This window comes from Cetorhinus maximus, chromosome 25, assembly GCF_964194155.1.
Source record: "Cetorhinus maximus chromosome 25, sCetMax3.hap1.1, whole genome shotgun sequence".
In the NCBI taxonomy this organism is placed as follows: domain Eukaryota; kingdom Metazoa; phylum Chordata; class Chondrichthyes; order Lamniformes; family Cetorhinidae; genus Cetorhinus; species Cetorhinus maximus.
The window spans coordinates 21,833,153-21,849,327 of NC_135903.1; the positions used below are offsets into that span (position 1 = coordinate 21,833,153).

The 16,175-nt window shown below is 45.6% G+C and overlaps 1 protein-coding gene across 3 annotated transcripts in view; it reads left to right on the forward strand.

Annotated features, from left to right (window-relative positions):
- The window catches only part of LOC144667956 (acid-sensing ion channel 2-like), a 519,367-nt gene that overhangs the window by 439,387 nt on the left and 63,805 nt on the right, over window positions 1-16,175 (forward strand). For all 3 annotated transcript variants that reach the window (XM_078529603.1, XM_078529602.1, XM_078529601.1), the window contains exons 5-7: window positions 788-938; window positions 2,286-2,342; window positions 15,053-15,203. In XM_078529603.1, coding sequence (XP_078385729.1) covers window positions 788-938; window positions 2,286-2,342; window positions 15,053-15,203 — 359 coding nt within the window. The remainder of the gene's footprint in view (window positions 1-787; window positions 939-2,285; window positions 2,343-15,052; window positions 15,204-16,175) is intronic.

Here is a 16,175-nt window from a genome sequence, read left to right on the forward strand (position 1 = left end):
GGCCTGCCCTACACTCATGTGGAAGTGGAAACACCTTCTCTACATCTCCCCTATCACAGCCTTTTCAGGTCATCCCTCAGCCATCTCTTTTCCAGACAAAGGAGCCCCAGCTTCTTCAGTCTGATTAGGCATGATTCTTAAATATTAGTACATTGTTGTTCCAAATCCCATCATGGATTATGGGATTCAGAGGGTAATCTATGTTAGCAATGGGAAAATCTAAGCCAACGTTTCTTGCAAGTTGCAGTTAACCATAGAACTGTGTCTTGGATTATTTTCACAAGCTGAACATATTACTGTGTTTGTTGCTGATTATAATGTGGAAATGTTGGAATTTGCGCCTAGCATCAGATTATACTCTCTGAGCACCAAAATGAAGCTCCACAGGTTCTCCACTCAAAGTAAAGACTGATGTAAAGGCCGTTGAGCATTTTTCAGTTCATAGCTTGGGTGGTCCGAAGGGGGCTCCTTTGAGGAGTGTTGCATTTCAGTGTTCATCTCTTCGACCATTTCCATGTTCATGAGAAGTTCCTGGGCTAAATTAAGGATTGAAAATTGCGAAAGTTTCAATTTTTTAGCTAAAATTCAACCCTGACCTTAATCATGATCACTTATCTCCTTCTCCAAGTTAACTAGAATGAGTAAACTTGTTAAACTTTATAGAAAATAAATATGCTAAAATGAAGCTAAGCTTGAAGGATTGTATCAGTGAATATTGTACTGTTGGATTGTGACCCAATTAAGGATTTGGTTTGAAAAGTTAATATCTGTATGTTTCTGCTTACAGCTGATATACCTACCACCGCCCTGGGGAGACTGTCAATCTTTAGCTGTCAACACTGACTTTTTCCCAACCTATAGCATCACAGCTTGCAGGATTGACTGTGAAACAAGGTACCTAGTGGAGAACTGCAACTGTCGGATGGTGCACATGCCAGGTGAGCAAGAGCCCGAGCTCCTGCGCTTACTGCGTTGAGGTCTGTTGGGAGACATTCTGGTAGTCAGGAGGTAAATTGAAATAATAGTTGAAATTATTGCAGCTTTATTGGCTACGCTGGAAATTTATGAGGGTCCTTCTCCTTCCAACAATTTTATTGGTCCATGTTCCATAGGATTCAATCCCTATTTGTTTTTCTTCAAACATTTTGCTCTTTCTCCCCTGAAGATGCTGGGTTATACTTGGATTCAGTCTCACAGACGCTGATAGCTCTGGGGTTCTACCTCTAGCGGTCATTCATCATGCATGAATTTCCTGTGGTGAATGCATAGAAACAGAGGTAGGACATTTACGCACTCAATTTTCCCATCAGAGGATATTGCTTTTCAGTATTTACCCGATCAAACCCCTTTATCATTTTAAATGCCTTGATCAGATCACCGGTCAACCATCTAAACTCAAGGGAATTGTGAAGACAAAGTCCCATCTTCACACCGAACATGCCCCCCCATAGTATTGTTTTTTTTTTATTTCTGGACACCCAAATCCCTTTGTTTCTCTACAGCTCCTAGTCTCTCGCCATTAAGAAAATATTCCAGTTCATCTTTCTTAGACCCAAAGTGGATGACCTTACGTCGAACCCCATCTGCCATAGTTTGGCCCACTCACTTAATCTGTCTATGCCTCTTCATAACTTCCTGCATTCATATAAACAACATACTGTGCAAATTTATTTTTACAAGTCCGTAACTTCTGTAGAAACTGTTTCAGTTCCTTGGAATAATTAATGGAACTGAGTCATCGGATCCAATACACAATTCTTTGATTTACAAAAGCTATACTTACATTAGCCGTAATGACCCTGAATCTTTTAATCTCACCAGATGGTGAGACCACAGCAGAGCCTTAGGGATTGCATTTATAGTGTATGGATTTGATTGTCCATCAAACTTCATGGGATTTGAACCTAAAATGACAGTTTCTACACTGATTTCAAGAGCTCAGTAAATAGCACAATGATGGCTTGAAGCAAAGACTATTACACCCTTTCAGGGAAAAGTAGATAAATATTTGAAACTGGGGAAGATGCAGATCTATGGGGAGAGTAGGCCAAAGGGATTGGTTTTGGATTGGGCGAGTAAAGAGACCTATTGGGAAACTAGAATCAGCCTGTGCTATAAAAATCAATGGATCTGGACCCACCAAGAAACTGCAGAGTCACAACACATATCTGAAGCAACTACTATATTGTATTTGGCTTCACCTAAAATGATCAGTAATGGACAATGCAATATTCAAAGTTTCATATCAAGATTCTATGATGACTTTCTATTGATTTTCATTTCAGGTGATGCCCACTATTGCACCCCTGAACAGTACAAGGAATGTGCGGAGCCTACATTAGGTGAGTTGGTTCTACCTCAGCTTGTTGAACTGGGACGCTGTACTATTCAGCAACAACAATGACTTGTATTTATATAGCACCTATCACATTGTGAAACTCACAAGGCGCTTCACAGAAGCATTATCAAACAAAATTTGACACTGAATCACATAAGGAGATATTAGCACAGGTGACTAAAGACTTGGTCAAAGAGTTAGGTTTTAAAGAATGTCTTAAAAAAGGATACAGAGGAAGAGAGGCAGAGAAGTTTAGGGAAGGAATCTCAGAGCATAGGTAGCTGAAGGTATGGCTGTAGTATTAGGGTCTGGCAGGTATCGCGTTAACGTGAGACTGAGTACAGTACAGCCCGCATAGTGACATAAGAGAACACATGACCTGCACCTAGGGGTCAGTTTCATGTTGAACAGAGTTCAACACCAGCAAGCATAGAGACAGCTCCTAGCTTGAAAATCTAACTGTATATATTTACTTAGATTTTGTAGTTAATAAATACATAGAGTTAATCTACTTAAGACTACAAAGGTATCATTAAGACCTATTGAGTAATAACCAACATCCTACAACAATGGCCACCAATAGTGGAGCGATTAAAATTGGGAACACTACTGAGATCGGAGTTGGAGGAATGTAGACAGCTTGGGCCACTGTGGGCTAGAAGAAATTACAAAGATCAGGAAGGGCAAAGCCATGGCGGGATTTGAAAACAAGGATGAGAATTTTAAAATCGAGGTGTTACTTGGCCGGGTACCAGCGTGAGTCAGTGAGCACAGGTGTGAACAGATAGATCCTTGGGGGACACCAAAGGCAAGGGTGCAGGAGTGTGAAGAGAAGCCTGGCTAAAACTAGATGAATAAGAATGGAACCAGACAGCTTTATGACAGCCAAGGGATGTTGGAGGGGAATTGTGTAGTAAAATGCTGCAGACAGGTCAAGAAGGAAGAGGAGGGATAGGTTACCTTTGTCACGGTCACATAGGATGTCATTTGTGACTTTGATCAGAGTTGTTTCAGTTTTTTGAGGGGATGGAGTGATGACAGCAGATTTGAAGGAGAGGGGACAGTGTCTAAGGAAAAAGAGCCATTAACAGTGTCAGCTAACATGGCAACCAGGTAGGGAAGTTGGTTAGTCAGCAGTTTAGTAAGAATATGGTTGAGGGAGCAGGAGGTGTATCTCATGGGCACAGCAAGTTCCCCAGACAGCAATACAATAATGTCCAGATAAGTATTCGTAATGTTGATTAAGGGAGAAATATTGCCAGGATACTGGGGATAATTCCCCTGTGAGTGTGAGTTCAGGACTAAGGCAGGGGTGGAACTTAAAAGAAGGTTGGCCTGGTGGGCTAGGAGAAGTGACAGAGGCAGCCGATTGGATGGTTTTAATCTTACTGACAAAGAAGTCTGTGGGCTGGATTTTATGGGGCACTCACTCCATGTCCCCACTCACTTAAAAAGTCAGTGGCAATTCTGCCCACAATTCTGTCGGCTGCCCCGCATCAATTTAACGCTGGGAGCAGCGTTAATTGCTTTAAGGTATGACTTCCGCCCACACTCAGGATGAAGTCCCTCCTTAGAGGCATAGACAGACTAAGTGAATGGGCAAAACTATGGCAGATGGAGTTCAACATAAGGTCATCCAGTTTGGATCTGAGAAAGTTGAACTGGAATATTTTCTTAATGGTGAGAGACTAGGAGCTGTAGCATCAGGTGGGAGTGGGGGCCACTCCTGGGACTACAGCCAATCACGACAAAGAGGATGGTGAGTATGGGTACAGTCGGGGCCAGGCAAGCTGGCCTGTCAGTGAGACGGTGGAGCCTACTTTGAGAGGCCCAAGGGAGAGGGTAAAGAAATAACTTGGGTGGAGGAATGGAGAGGGGGTTCTGCGCACACCTAAAGCTGCTGGACTTCCCGCAATAAATTGGGCCTCACCCTGCTATGGGGAAGACACGGATGGGGGTGGAATGAGACTCTTAAGTGGCCATTAATTGGCCAGTTAAGGGCTTCAAAAAGCTCAAGGGCAGGCAAGTCATCTGACACCACTCCCCTGCCCCCATGATAAAATTTCAGACAGGTCAGGGGTGGGCAGCTAGGTGGCAGGAAGGCCACCTTGCAGATTTTACAAGCCCCCTTGCCTTCAAACTGATTGGACCACCGACAGCGATCAGCCTCAGACCACGATTTCACGCTGGGTGGCCAATTAATGGCCTGCCAGCCTGAAACGCAGGCTTAAAAGCTCAGTGCTGCAGGGGTGGGAGCGGGAAGAGGGCGTGCAATGATGTCACAGCAGCCACGCAGGTGAGCGTTGCGAGAGAGCTCTCGGAAGGCGGACAGCTGCCTCAGAGAGCTGCAGACCTGCAAATAATTAAATAAAGGTGTTAAAAACCTGCAAAAAAATGTCCATGAATCACAATCAAGCACCTGAAAGCATACCTCATAAAAATGCTGTCCGCAGATATTTAATTTTGTTTATGTGATAACGGAGATTTCATCCCGCCCTTGGATGAGGTTTGGTGAAAAGTGTAAAGGCCGCCTGGCCGATTGGTCCATCCACCAACCATAAGGTTGGACAGGTCATGAAAAATCGCAGACAATTGTGCCGTTTAGTGGGTTTAATTGCCTTCTTAGTTGCCAGAAAGCACGCTTGCGACTTTGGTGCGCGCCCGCCAAGCGAAATATCGCGCAAGTGCGCAATGACGTCAGGACGCTCGCCCAACATCATCTCACGCCCGATTTTACGCCCGATTGTGCTGGGCGCGTGCTAGCCCACTGGACATTAAATTCTGCCCAACAGTTAATCCGTTTTTGGTGATGATGATTGAGAGATAAATATTAGTCAGGACACTGGAGATAACTCCCCTGCTTTTTTTCAAATGAGCACCTTAGGATCTTTTACTTCACCTGAAGAGTTAGATAGGGCCTTGGTTTAAAGGCTCATCTGAAAGTCTGCGTGTCCAGCACTACAGAACTCCCTCAGCACTGCACTCAAATGTCAGCCTTAATTTTTGTGCTCAAGCTCTGGAGGAGGCCTGGAACCTGTACGCTTCTGTCTCAGAGGCTAGTGTGCTACCAACTGAGTCAAAGCTCACACATGCAAAAGCAGGACCCAATAGTGCTTTATATGATGCAGGCGGATCTAAAGGTGAATTGTTAAACCACAACCAACAACGCGATAATGATCAGATAATCTATTTTGTAATGTTGATCGAGGGACAAATATTGGCCAGGGCACCAAGGATAATTCCCCTGCGAGTATGAATTCAGGGCTAAAGTAAAGGTGAAACAACACAATAACACCACCTTATATCTATAGCACCTTTAATCTAAGAAAATGTCTCAAGGCATCGCAGAAGCATTATAAAACAAAGTAAGAAACCATGTCACAAAGGAGATATTCAAGGGCTTTGGTCAAAGGGGTAGTTTTAAGGAGGGTCTTAAAGAAGGAAAGTGAGGTAGGGAGGCGAAGAGTGCAGAGAGGGATTTCCAGAGCTTGGGGCCAACACACCTGAAGGCACAGCCACCAACGGTGATGCAATTATTATTGGGAACGTACAAGGGACCAGAATTAGGGTGCAGATATCTCGGAGGGTGGTGGGTTTGGAATAGATTACAGAGATAGGGAGGAGCAAGGCCATGGAGGGAACAAGGAAAACATGGATGAGAGTTTTAAAATCAAGGCACTGCTTGACCAATGTAAGTCAGTGAGCCCAGGGATGTTAGGGGAATGGAACTTGCTGTGAGTGAAAGCATGGCAGCAGATTGTAAAAGCAGAAATGTAGAAGTTTGGTCTGGTGGGCTAGGGGATAGTTTTAATCTGAATGTCAAATGCATTCAATTCTCAACCCCTGGATTTAAGAGAACAGAACTGTACAGGGAGAAGAACCAAGGCAACACAGACTGAGGGAGGCAGCCAAGCACCTGGAAAATCTTGTCAACTGTAAGGATTCTTCCACAGCTGAGACCGTTCACCAGCAGCTCCATTGACAGGTTTGGAGTTGGGCCTCTGAAGCATTTCCGCTCACTCAAGCAATGCAAATGCATGAATGTGCCACAAAATGCTCCAGAACTTTTCACCCATTGGGTGCAGAGTGCAAACTAATGTGTGTTTTAGGGGACTGCAGAACAATGGCACAGCTCGGCAAGTTGTGGAGTCCCCTTGCAAAAGCTGGTCATGGAACAGCCACTGGTGGAGGTGCTCACAGCTCCTTGAAATGCCTTTATTCAGGATTGGACCAGTCTCCCAGATGGTTCTAGCTAACAGATGCCTGTGCCCGAGCTCAGAGCACAACATGCGGCTCAATGGCTGAATCCGCTGCCAATTGGGTCAAGTAGAGTGGGGCAGAGGTGGGTGGGGTTTTGGGCAGCCATAAAGTGCACTACACACTGACCACCCAAGTGTTTGCCAGCACTCTCCGGCATGCGTGAAGGGGCCTTGAGACACAGCCGGAGCTGGAGACTTAACCAAGAGAGGCCCTTAGGAGACATATGCTAGTCTCACATCTCTCTCTTTGATCCTACAGGAGGAGAACATCAGGGTCATGGAGCCTGGTGATCTAGCATTATGCCTCATGACTTACAGGGAGCAGAGAAGAAGGAGAAGTCTGCGATGGAGGTGCCAATGGGAGGAGCTCCACCCTCAAGATGAAGGGGTGGCAGGGCCTCCTGCACACACAGCTAAGATCCACAGCAAGCTGTCACTCATAGGTGCTTCAATAGACCAAGGGTCTATAGACAACGCTTGTGATTCCTGCAGATGACCGAGAACCAGTGTTGCTGAAGACTTCACTTGCCCAGGGAACTGGTCAGTCACAGATGCCACCTGCTGCAGGATTTGGCATCTCGGGGACTTGGAGGGCATCCACTGCCAGCGGCCTTGGAAGTGACTTTGCCACTCAATTTTTATGCCAGTGGCTCCTTCCAGGGCTCCACGTGTGCAGGATCTCGCAAGCCTCCACCCACAAGTGTACCCAGGAGGTCACAGATGCCATCTTCACGAAGGCACAAAACATGGAGCATTTTGTCCGAGATCAGGCAAGCCAGGAAGCAAGAGTGCTAGGATTTGAGGCAATCTCTGGTTTTCCACAGGTGCCATTGACTGCGCTCAAGTGGCACTTAGATCTCCGTGGCAACAAGCAGTTCACTATGTCAACTGCGAAGGCTTCCACTTGCTGAATTTTCAGCTGATCTGCAACCACCACAAGCTCATCCTTCAGGTCTGCTCACAATCCCCAGGTCGCATCCACGAATCATACATCCTCAGCAGGTCTCAGATCCCTGATATTTTCCAGGATCCACAGAGGCTGCAGGTTGGCTGCTCGGGGACATGGGCTACCCACAGAGGATGTGGCTTATGTGGCGGCCTCAGACTGTAGCAGAGAGACAGCGTAACGAGGCTCATGCCACAACCCGGAATTTGATGGAGCCAACTATAGGCATATTGAAAATAAGGGTGCAGTGCCTCAACAGGTCTGGTAGAGCCTTGCAATACAGTCCTCAGAGGGGGTCGCACATCATTGTAGCTTGCTGCGTACGACACAACCTGGCGCTGCAACAGGGGGAGTACCTGGTTGAGGGGGAGATGGAAGAGCTGAACGTCTCTTCTGATGAGGAGGACTTCAGAGGGGATGAGGTCCTCAAAGGTGAGGATGCTGGCAGTGAGGCTATTGCGCTGGCCAGATGAGGCAGGCACGCTCGTGAGGCTTTAATAGCCACATGATTCGTGGAGGATGATGACGAGATGCAGTGAGGACAGTCCTGACATCCTCGCCTTGCACCTGTGAATGTTTGACTCCTGTGTGGCTGAAGGCAGCGCACATACCCTCAGTGCTCAGGCTCATGTCATGGAGATGCAGCGAGGCCCAATAGTCGCTAGACTCCAGGAGGATGATGATGATATGCAGTGAGGATGCTCCATAAATCTTCACATTGCCTCTGTGAACATCTGACTCCTGTGTGGCTTACGTCAGCTTGCTTGTGTTCTGTGATCAGGGTCACATCATGAAGATACAGACGTGAAACTTTAAGCATACTTGATCCTTTGGCCACCTTCATCACCTATCCCCTTCAGAAGCACACTGTCACCGGATGCAGATGCTGAAGAGATGGGGGCCAGCCTCACCTCAAAGGTGCTGAGAGCACACAGAGAGAATGATAGAACTCGGTGACGCCTGCCCATGACATCCTGGCAGCAATGACAAGCACCATCGAGGTGCAGGCATCAGTAATGTGTCCAGTGAGTGTGAAGTTGGACCATCACTCTGCTCTGAAGGTTACACGCTGCGCAGGTAAGAGGCCCTGGACTGAGACACTTGCTTTTATCTTGTGCATGAACCAATGTTTCACATCTGAGTGACATGAACAATGTTCATCATAACAAGGAGCCATAGACAAGGAGACATTCTTGGGAGTTTACTTACTATAGTGAACATTATGTACAAGTGATTAACACCTGTGCCCACGCAGTGCAACTACATCTTCTTAACCTTCCTAACCCTGCCGCTACGTTTTGGTGCTACCCCAACATCCGCAATGGAGGTGGAGGCAGCCTGCTGACTGCTATGCTGTGATGACCTTGGTGGGTGCCCTCTGGAGGGCCGAGACTTGGAGGGCCCTGGCCTGCTATGGGCCAGGTGCACCCTCATTGGCCTGTGGAACTGGAGATGATGGGGAAGAGGAAGAGACTGGACATTCAGGGAGTCACCTGGGTGGATAGCCCCAGGGTGTTGAGCTGTTGGTTCTCCTCCCTATGGGTGCCCAACAGGCTCTGGCTGATTCTTTGAGGAGAAAGGGAAGCTGGAATGAGATCGAGCTGCCCCACATTCCTCTCACATTGACACTGTTGGAGGCCAACTATGGCGTCAGTGATGGAGTTCAGCCCGCACAGCAGTGCAGGACCATGGAGACCTTGGTCCTGGACCAAGGTCTCCATGGCGGCCGCCATCCTGCCAGTGTTGACCTCAGTGCATTGGCATACCGGCGCTATCACCTCAGACGGAAGGTGGATGGACTCCTCCATCATCCTTTGCAATCTGAGGAGTGCACCAGACATCCCTTCCTGATGTTCCCATGATTGTCTTTGCAGCTCCGGCAACTGATTGAAGACCAAGTCCAGAGGCTCACCATCTGACTCGGACTCAGCAGATTCCTTGCCTCCAGCCGACCTCTGAGTGCCAGCGACCAAGATTGTCCCTGCCCCCACCTGCTGTGAAACAGGTTGTGTGCTGTGCTCACCAGATTGTGATCCCGAGGCTGTTCTATATCTAGGTCTCACCGAGGTGTGTGTCACTGCTCTGGGAAAGGGCGTGGGTGAGGGCCGCGATAGGTCTTTAACGGTGCTGCCCTCAGGGTCCTCATCTGAGGTGCTCTATGTGCTGGGATCGGGGTCAAGGTTGCCTGAGGGTGACGTGGCAGATGTGCCCAGGAGAAATAGTGGAGATCATTAGTGTTTGGCAGCCGCATTACACACAGAAGAGTAGACTCAGAGTAGCGATGTGAAAGGGATGATGTGGTGCAGGATCCTTATGTGGGCGATGGCCACTGACCACACCGTCACCGTGGGAACAGTCCACATCCTCTCCGGCCAGTTCCAACACACGACTCTTGAATGGAGTGAGGAACTTGATGTCCGGCATTCCACCCCCGGTCTGTGACCTCTCCCATTGACATTGTGCGATCTTGCCCTGCATAAAGACAGATAGAAAGACTTTGAGCAAGGCGCATGCTAGACCAAATGAGAAGGATGGCAGGCGTGCGTGTGAGCTAAGTGGGGACCGTGGACGGGATGAGGAGGTGATCTGCAGAAGAGATGCGGCCAGATGGAGATGTGAGGTGTATGTGTGAGAGAGCGAGTGGTGATGTCCCTTGAGCTGGCAGTGAGTGAGATCCAGTGAATGTGTCATGGGCTTGTGAGTGTGTGAGTTGAGATTGATGAGATGGCTGCCTTACTTTGGCAGCATGGATAAAAACATTCACCCTTTTTCTGCACTGGATGGCCGACCTCTTGCGCACAGTGTTGGCACTGACCAGCTCTGCCACCACCTCCCAAGTCGGAGTGGTGAGACTGATGGGCCTCCTGTGGCCAGAGCGTTGAGAGGGCAATGATGTGGTGCCGGATCGTGGTGGGCCTCCATGGCGTACAAAAGCCATTCCAGGATTGCATCACCAAATCGGGGGGGTGGGGGGCTGAACTCTCCTTGGCTTTTGGGGCCATGTCTTCACTGGAGCAGCCCTGGGCTGCAAGCATTAAGAACTGTGCATGTGGCTGCTGTTTGAATATAGCGACTGGAGTGAGGAAGCGGCGAGGTAACCATGTGGCGGGCAAATCTGAGGCTGCCCGCCAGTGAGACAGCATGTTGCCCATGACTGCATAATTTAGGAGGCAGGAGGGGGATGATACGGCAGGAAAACCCGCCATTGCTGCCAAGGGGTAAAACATTGTTCTTCATGCCCACTACCGCACTTAGTGCAATTCTGGGACGTAGTTTTGTTGTCCAGCAAAGCCCATGGGTTTGGAAACTAAGTTTGAGAAAGGGTCGCGCCCTCAGGAAAGCGAGGAGCAGGCATGATTGGGGGATGGGCGGTGGGGGTTTAACCAAAGAGTTAACCTGCATATATTACCAGATGAAAGGACACAGATCCCTTTGATGTATTCAGTGGTGTAGCAGCAGGATTATACAAGTGTTGTAAACATGCCAAACCTTCTCTCACAGTTGCTAGCATTTGTTAAAGGTGATTACTTTAGTACTGAGCACAGTTATTTCCTAATTTAATGCACCCACACTCCATTTTCTGTTTTGAAAATTAAATTTTCAAGTGTTTACAAACAGCTCCATAATTTGTGAAGCTGCTCTACATTACTTTTGCAAGTTGTTAGCAGCAGCACTTAATTGGATAGATTAGATTTTCTGGTACACTTGTGCCTGCGCTAGGATGAAGCTTGTTTGAGGGCTGAGATAATTTGTTTAATTAGGGAAAGTAGAATAGGAACAGGAGGTGGAAACCACCTGCTTCTCTAATTAAGTGCCTTTCCCAGACTTCTCGTCAGCCAGGGGGAACAGGAGTGTTTCTCCCAGACCTGAAAAGGAAACCTTGGTCCTACCCCTGCCAAACCAGCCTCTTTTATCTCGCCTGGCATGATCGCTGACCCTTCATCCACCCTTAACCCTGCCAGCTCCAATGGCCTCTTCCTTCCTTCTGCCTGGATCACTGACCATGTCCCGATCCCGATTGCCTGGGGCCATTCCTGAGGGTCCTGCTGCTCTTGGCTGCTGGCCTGGTTGTCAATTCTGTGAGCTGCCAGGCAGGATACAGAACAATAAAACAATAATAAGTTCAGCAGGATCTCCACATACACAGCCTTGGCTGACTTCTCAGTTGTTTTGAGCCTCCTCCATACCCTTCCCATAAATACTGGGACCCTTCTTTCAAAGCTGAAAAGTTGAATTTTTCCAGATTTTCCCAACTATTCAGGGCATTGACGCTATGCTCTCTTCTGCTCTGTCTCCAACACTTGAATATCTCACTGGTGTCTCTGTGGCCAGAATTGGATATAGTTCTCAATTTGTAGCATGAGCCAAGCATGAGGCAATACTACACCTACATCTTGGAGCCAGGTCACTCATTAGTAATGTACCTGCAGATACCAATTTGAATGAGATATCATTGAATACCAGTGTATTAAATGCAGGTTGTTGGTGGTGTGAAATTTAATTTTATGGAATCATGGAACCATAGAATGGTTACAGCATAGAAGGAGGCCATTTGGCCCATTGTAGCCGTGCTGGGTCTTTGCAAGAGCAATTCGCTTAGTATACTGCCCTGCCTTTTCTCCATAGCTCTGAAAATCTTTCTCTTCAGGTAATGATCCAATTCTCTTTTGAGAGCCATAATTGAATCTGTCTCCACCATACTCTCAAGCAGTGCTTTCCAGATTCTAGCTGTTGTATATTTTATATCTTGGATCTATGCAGAGATGACACCAGTTTCTAAAGTGTGTAACAGGTTTTATTTAGTGCTTTGAAATGTCAACTCCATGCTTCAACTCTGGATCCCAGCTGTTTCTACAGCTTGTTTATTTTTCCCTGAAGCCATGCCCAGACTTAACTAATCAAGTATAGTGAACGTCAATAGTAAACAGTCTCACATAATCAAAGACATAACAATGAAATATTACACTAACCATTCCCTGTGTAAAAAAGCTTTTCCTCATGTCGCCTTTGCTCCTTTTGCCAATCACCTTAAATCAGTTTCCTCTAGTTCTCGATTCTTCCATCAGTAGGAACAGTTTCTCCCTCCAGGCCGCTCATGATTTTGTACACCTTTTTCAAATCTCCTCTCAACCTTCTCTTCAGTGATTTTTTTTAAAAAAAAAACCTAGTGCAATGCTGTTTTCTATCACCAGAAATCAATAGTATGCGCCATCAAATTGGTGTTCTGCTAGAAACTGTTCCTGGGTGATCATGCTGGGATTTGCACTTTATATGAGCCCTATCTTAATGGCCCCAGTTCCCTGTAGGCTTCAGTGATGACATTTTTTTTTACGCATCACTGTTTTGTGTCTTCTTTAACACATGAAATCTAACTAATTGTGACCAACTAACAAGAGAGTGTGTCCTCCCCTTTTCTGCAACACTGCCAAAATACTGCTTTTAAAGGCAGTGCACAAGTTCAAACTTGACATTTTCAAACTTAACCTGACACTCTGGGAAAGAAGTGAGTTGTTTTATAAAGCATTATACAAATACAAGTTTAATCATACTCCACCCTCTCTTTATCCTTTATTTTTCTCTGACTGAGAAATTGTTTAACCAAGTACTTTCTGAATTATGAAAAGGATCTGGTATTTAAATCCTGGCTACTTTTTATTTACATTATTTCAGATCTGGAATTACAAGTTTGCCAAATGTTAGCTTCTGGCATGATTGAATAGCTTCTTTTGCAGTAATGCACAGCCACTGACAGTGATTCTCTCCAGGATTTTAAGGCCTTATATCATCTGTTTGATTCTTTTGAATCCCTTTCACAGATCTGCTGCCTATGATTATAAAGCAGTTCTAAAAATAGACACCTTACACTGGCACACTTACACAAAGGTTTGGCTTTGGCATATGTCCCCTGACAACTCCAATTACAGCATTCTCTTCCCAAAGGTTAATGAAGTCAAGAGCATTATTTGGCTATGTGTGGAAAGATTATAAGATAATCCTACAACCGCCCCAGTCTCAGCTCATATCATGATCGAACCTGATGTCAAATTTACTTTTTAAAATTGATCTTAAAGGGGAAGAGAATGCCAGCATGAGAGTGACTGAATGTATTCTTTCCCGGCAGCTGAAAAAGCTGACAGGGCCAGACTCAGCAAAGCTTTTCGTTCTGCAGCACTGCCTGTGAAGGTCACAGTAAATAAAAACATAACTTGTTATGCAGGTCCACACAGCTCACTCACTGAGCAGTCTCCTCATCTGTATCAAAGGCAAGGAAAAAGTAGTGGCAAATTCCTTTAAGACAGGCATTTTCATTTTTTGTTTTTACTTTTGGAAAGTTAGTTACAGGCAGTTGAATGTTCTGTGTTTTGTCAAGCTTCTCTGTGTAGCAAGAAGCTGCACAGTCCATTAGACTCATTGCACTGCCAGATGGTTTAGAAGCCTGAAATAGTGAATTGAGAAGCACTTTGAAAATCGGGACCACTTGGGATAAACAGCATTTCAATTTCATTGTGGTACTTCATTTGCCTTTAAATATAGAGGTCATAGTGTGGTCTTAAGTATTGGTAACTTTGTAATTCATTCTGATTCAGGGTGAACAGGGCTTGGAGGGTGCAACTGGGAGTCATTTTATAAATGATTTGTCAAGAGTTTATGGACAACTTGATCTTGTTGTCCTGTTTAGTGACAAGCAAAAGAAGAGACTGATTTTTTTTTTAGGAAGAACACAACGTTACATTCTGGTAAAGAATATTATAAATAGCCATCCATGAAGTGGCCTGAACTTATGTGCCCTCTGTTCTGCTTTGTAAAGGCATGGACATTATTCTACACAGCAATAAACTGTAACTAAACTGTGGATCATTTTTTACTGTCGTTCATCCCCTGTTTGTCGTGGGTTATGGTGTTAGAAATGAAAAGAGAAAGCATGCAGAATTTTGATACCCAATACAAAAATCAACTTTAAAATAGAGAGAGAGAGAGATTTGATAGTGTCATGGTGAGTGTGTATTTAATATTGCTGGCAGAAATTTGTGCCTAGTGTGCTTAGTGACAATGCAGTTTTACTGTTATTTTGTCTTAACACCAGCAACATACCATAGCCATTGCCGGCTTCTTCATTCTGCCGTTAGCAATAATTCAAGATCACTGCACATTTTCTTCATTTGAAACCGTGCTAATGTAACACAGAAATTTTTCAGAAACAGTTTAACTACTACACCAAAAATCATGCACCCGTCTCACAGTCTCATTAATGCCTGACAGTGTCTGTTACCTGGGAGCATGCTGAAAATGTTGACAGTGATCAATGGGCAAAGAAGTGACAGGTGAAGTAGGAGAGGTCACAGCAGAGTACAAAGACAGTTCAGTTCTCCAGGACTGGCAACATTTTAATGAGCACATGCATCACAATGAACAGCAAATCCACCAAAGTGCAGATTTGCGTTTGAATAAGAACCGAGAAAGCAGCTGCCATGACAAGAGCTAATTTTTCTTTCCTTGCTTACTTTACAGACTTGCTGGCAAAGATGAACAATAATTGTCTCTGCAAGACGCCGTGTTATCTAACGCGCTACAACAAAGAGCTGTCCATGGTAAAGATTCCGAGCAGAACCTCTGCAAAGTATCTTGAGAAGAAATTTAACAAGACTGAAAAATACATTTCGTGAGTATACATTCTGATATTACAAGCACCCCTGCTATTTTCAGAAAAGCAGCCAGCAATTTCAGATCACTTCCATCGCTTGAAAGTGTGGCCATGTCCTAGCTTATAATCAGGGTATTTTCTTCGGCAGCATTACCAAAGTTATTCCAATGCTTCATGTATTCTGTGCAATTCAATTTGCACACTGTAGATAATCTCCTTCTAATCCCCAATAAAAGTGACAACACATTAAAAAAATGCAGAAACAATAAAACAATTTTTGTACCTTCCTAATTTGGACTGTTTCTCGTTTACGTAAAAAAAAAAATCCACAATGAATTGCCAAGATGTCGAAGTTACATCCCAATGGACAAAGTGCATCACCATCAAAACTGTCTCTGCTTCATACATGTAACAGTTTTAATTCATTTGCAACTGGTTAATGATCTATTAATGAGCTACCAGTCTTTTCATTCTCTCTCTCTCTCTCAAAACCTCACCTTGCTTTTCCCACTTTGCCACTTGATGACATTCCCATGTTGTCAAGCCTGGTAGTTAGAGAACTGTGTAATTGTCATAGGATGTCCACCCAGTTTGCTTTCCCACCATTTTCACAACCTCCCTTGCCTTTCTAACAGGCCTGCTTTCCTCTTATTCTTTTTCCCTAATTTTTGTCTCTTGCTTTAGAATACTATGGGCCGGATTCTCCGCACCCTCCCGCCGCCGAGATCTTCCGGTCCCGCCGCAAGTCAATGGACTTCTGGCCGGGGCGCTGCCTCGCCCGCGGCAGGTCCTGCCCGCAATAGGGCTGGAAAACCCCACCCGATGTCTATGGCCTACCCTACATTATGAAATGCCTGACATGAGAATAGACCAACTTCACAGTGCTGGAAGGCACTCATTCACACTCCTACTTCTCTATCTTTCACCATGCATGGACTTTCCTAACACTCATTCTAACAGCTTCTTACTGCTACCTGGCTCTAACGCAGA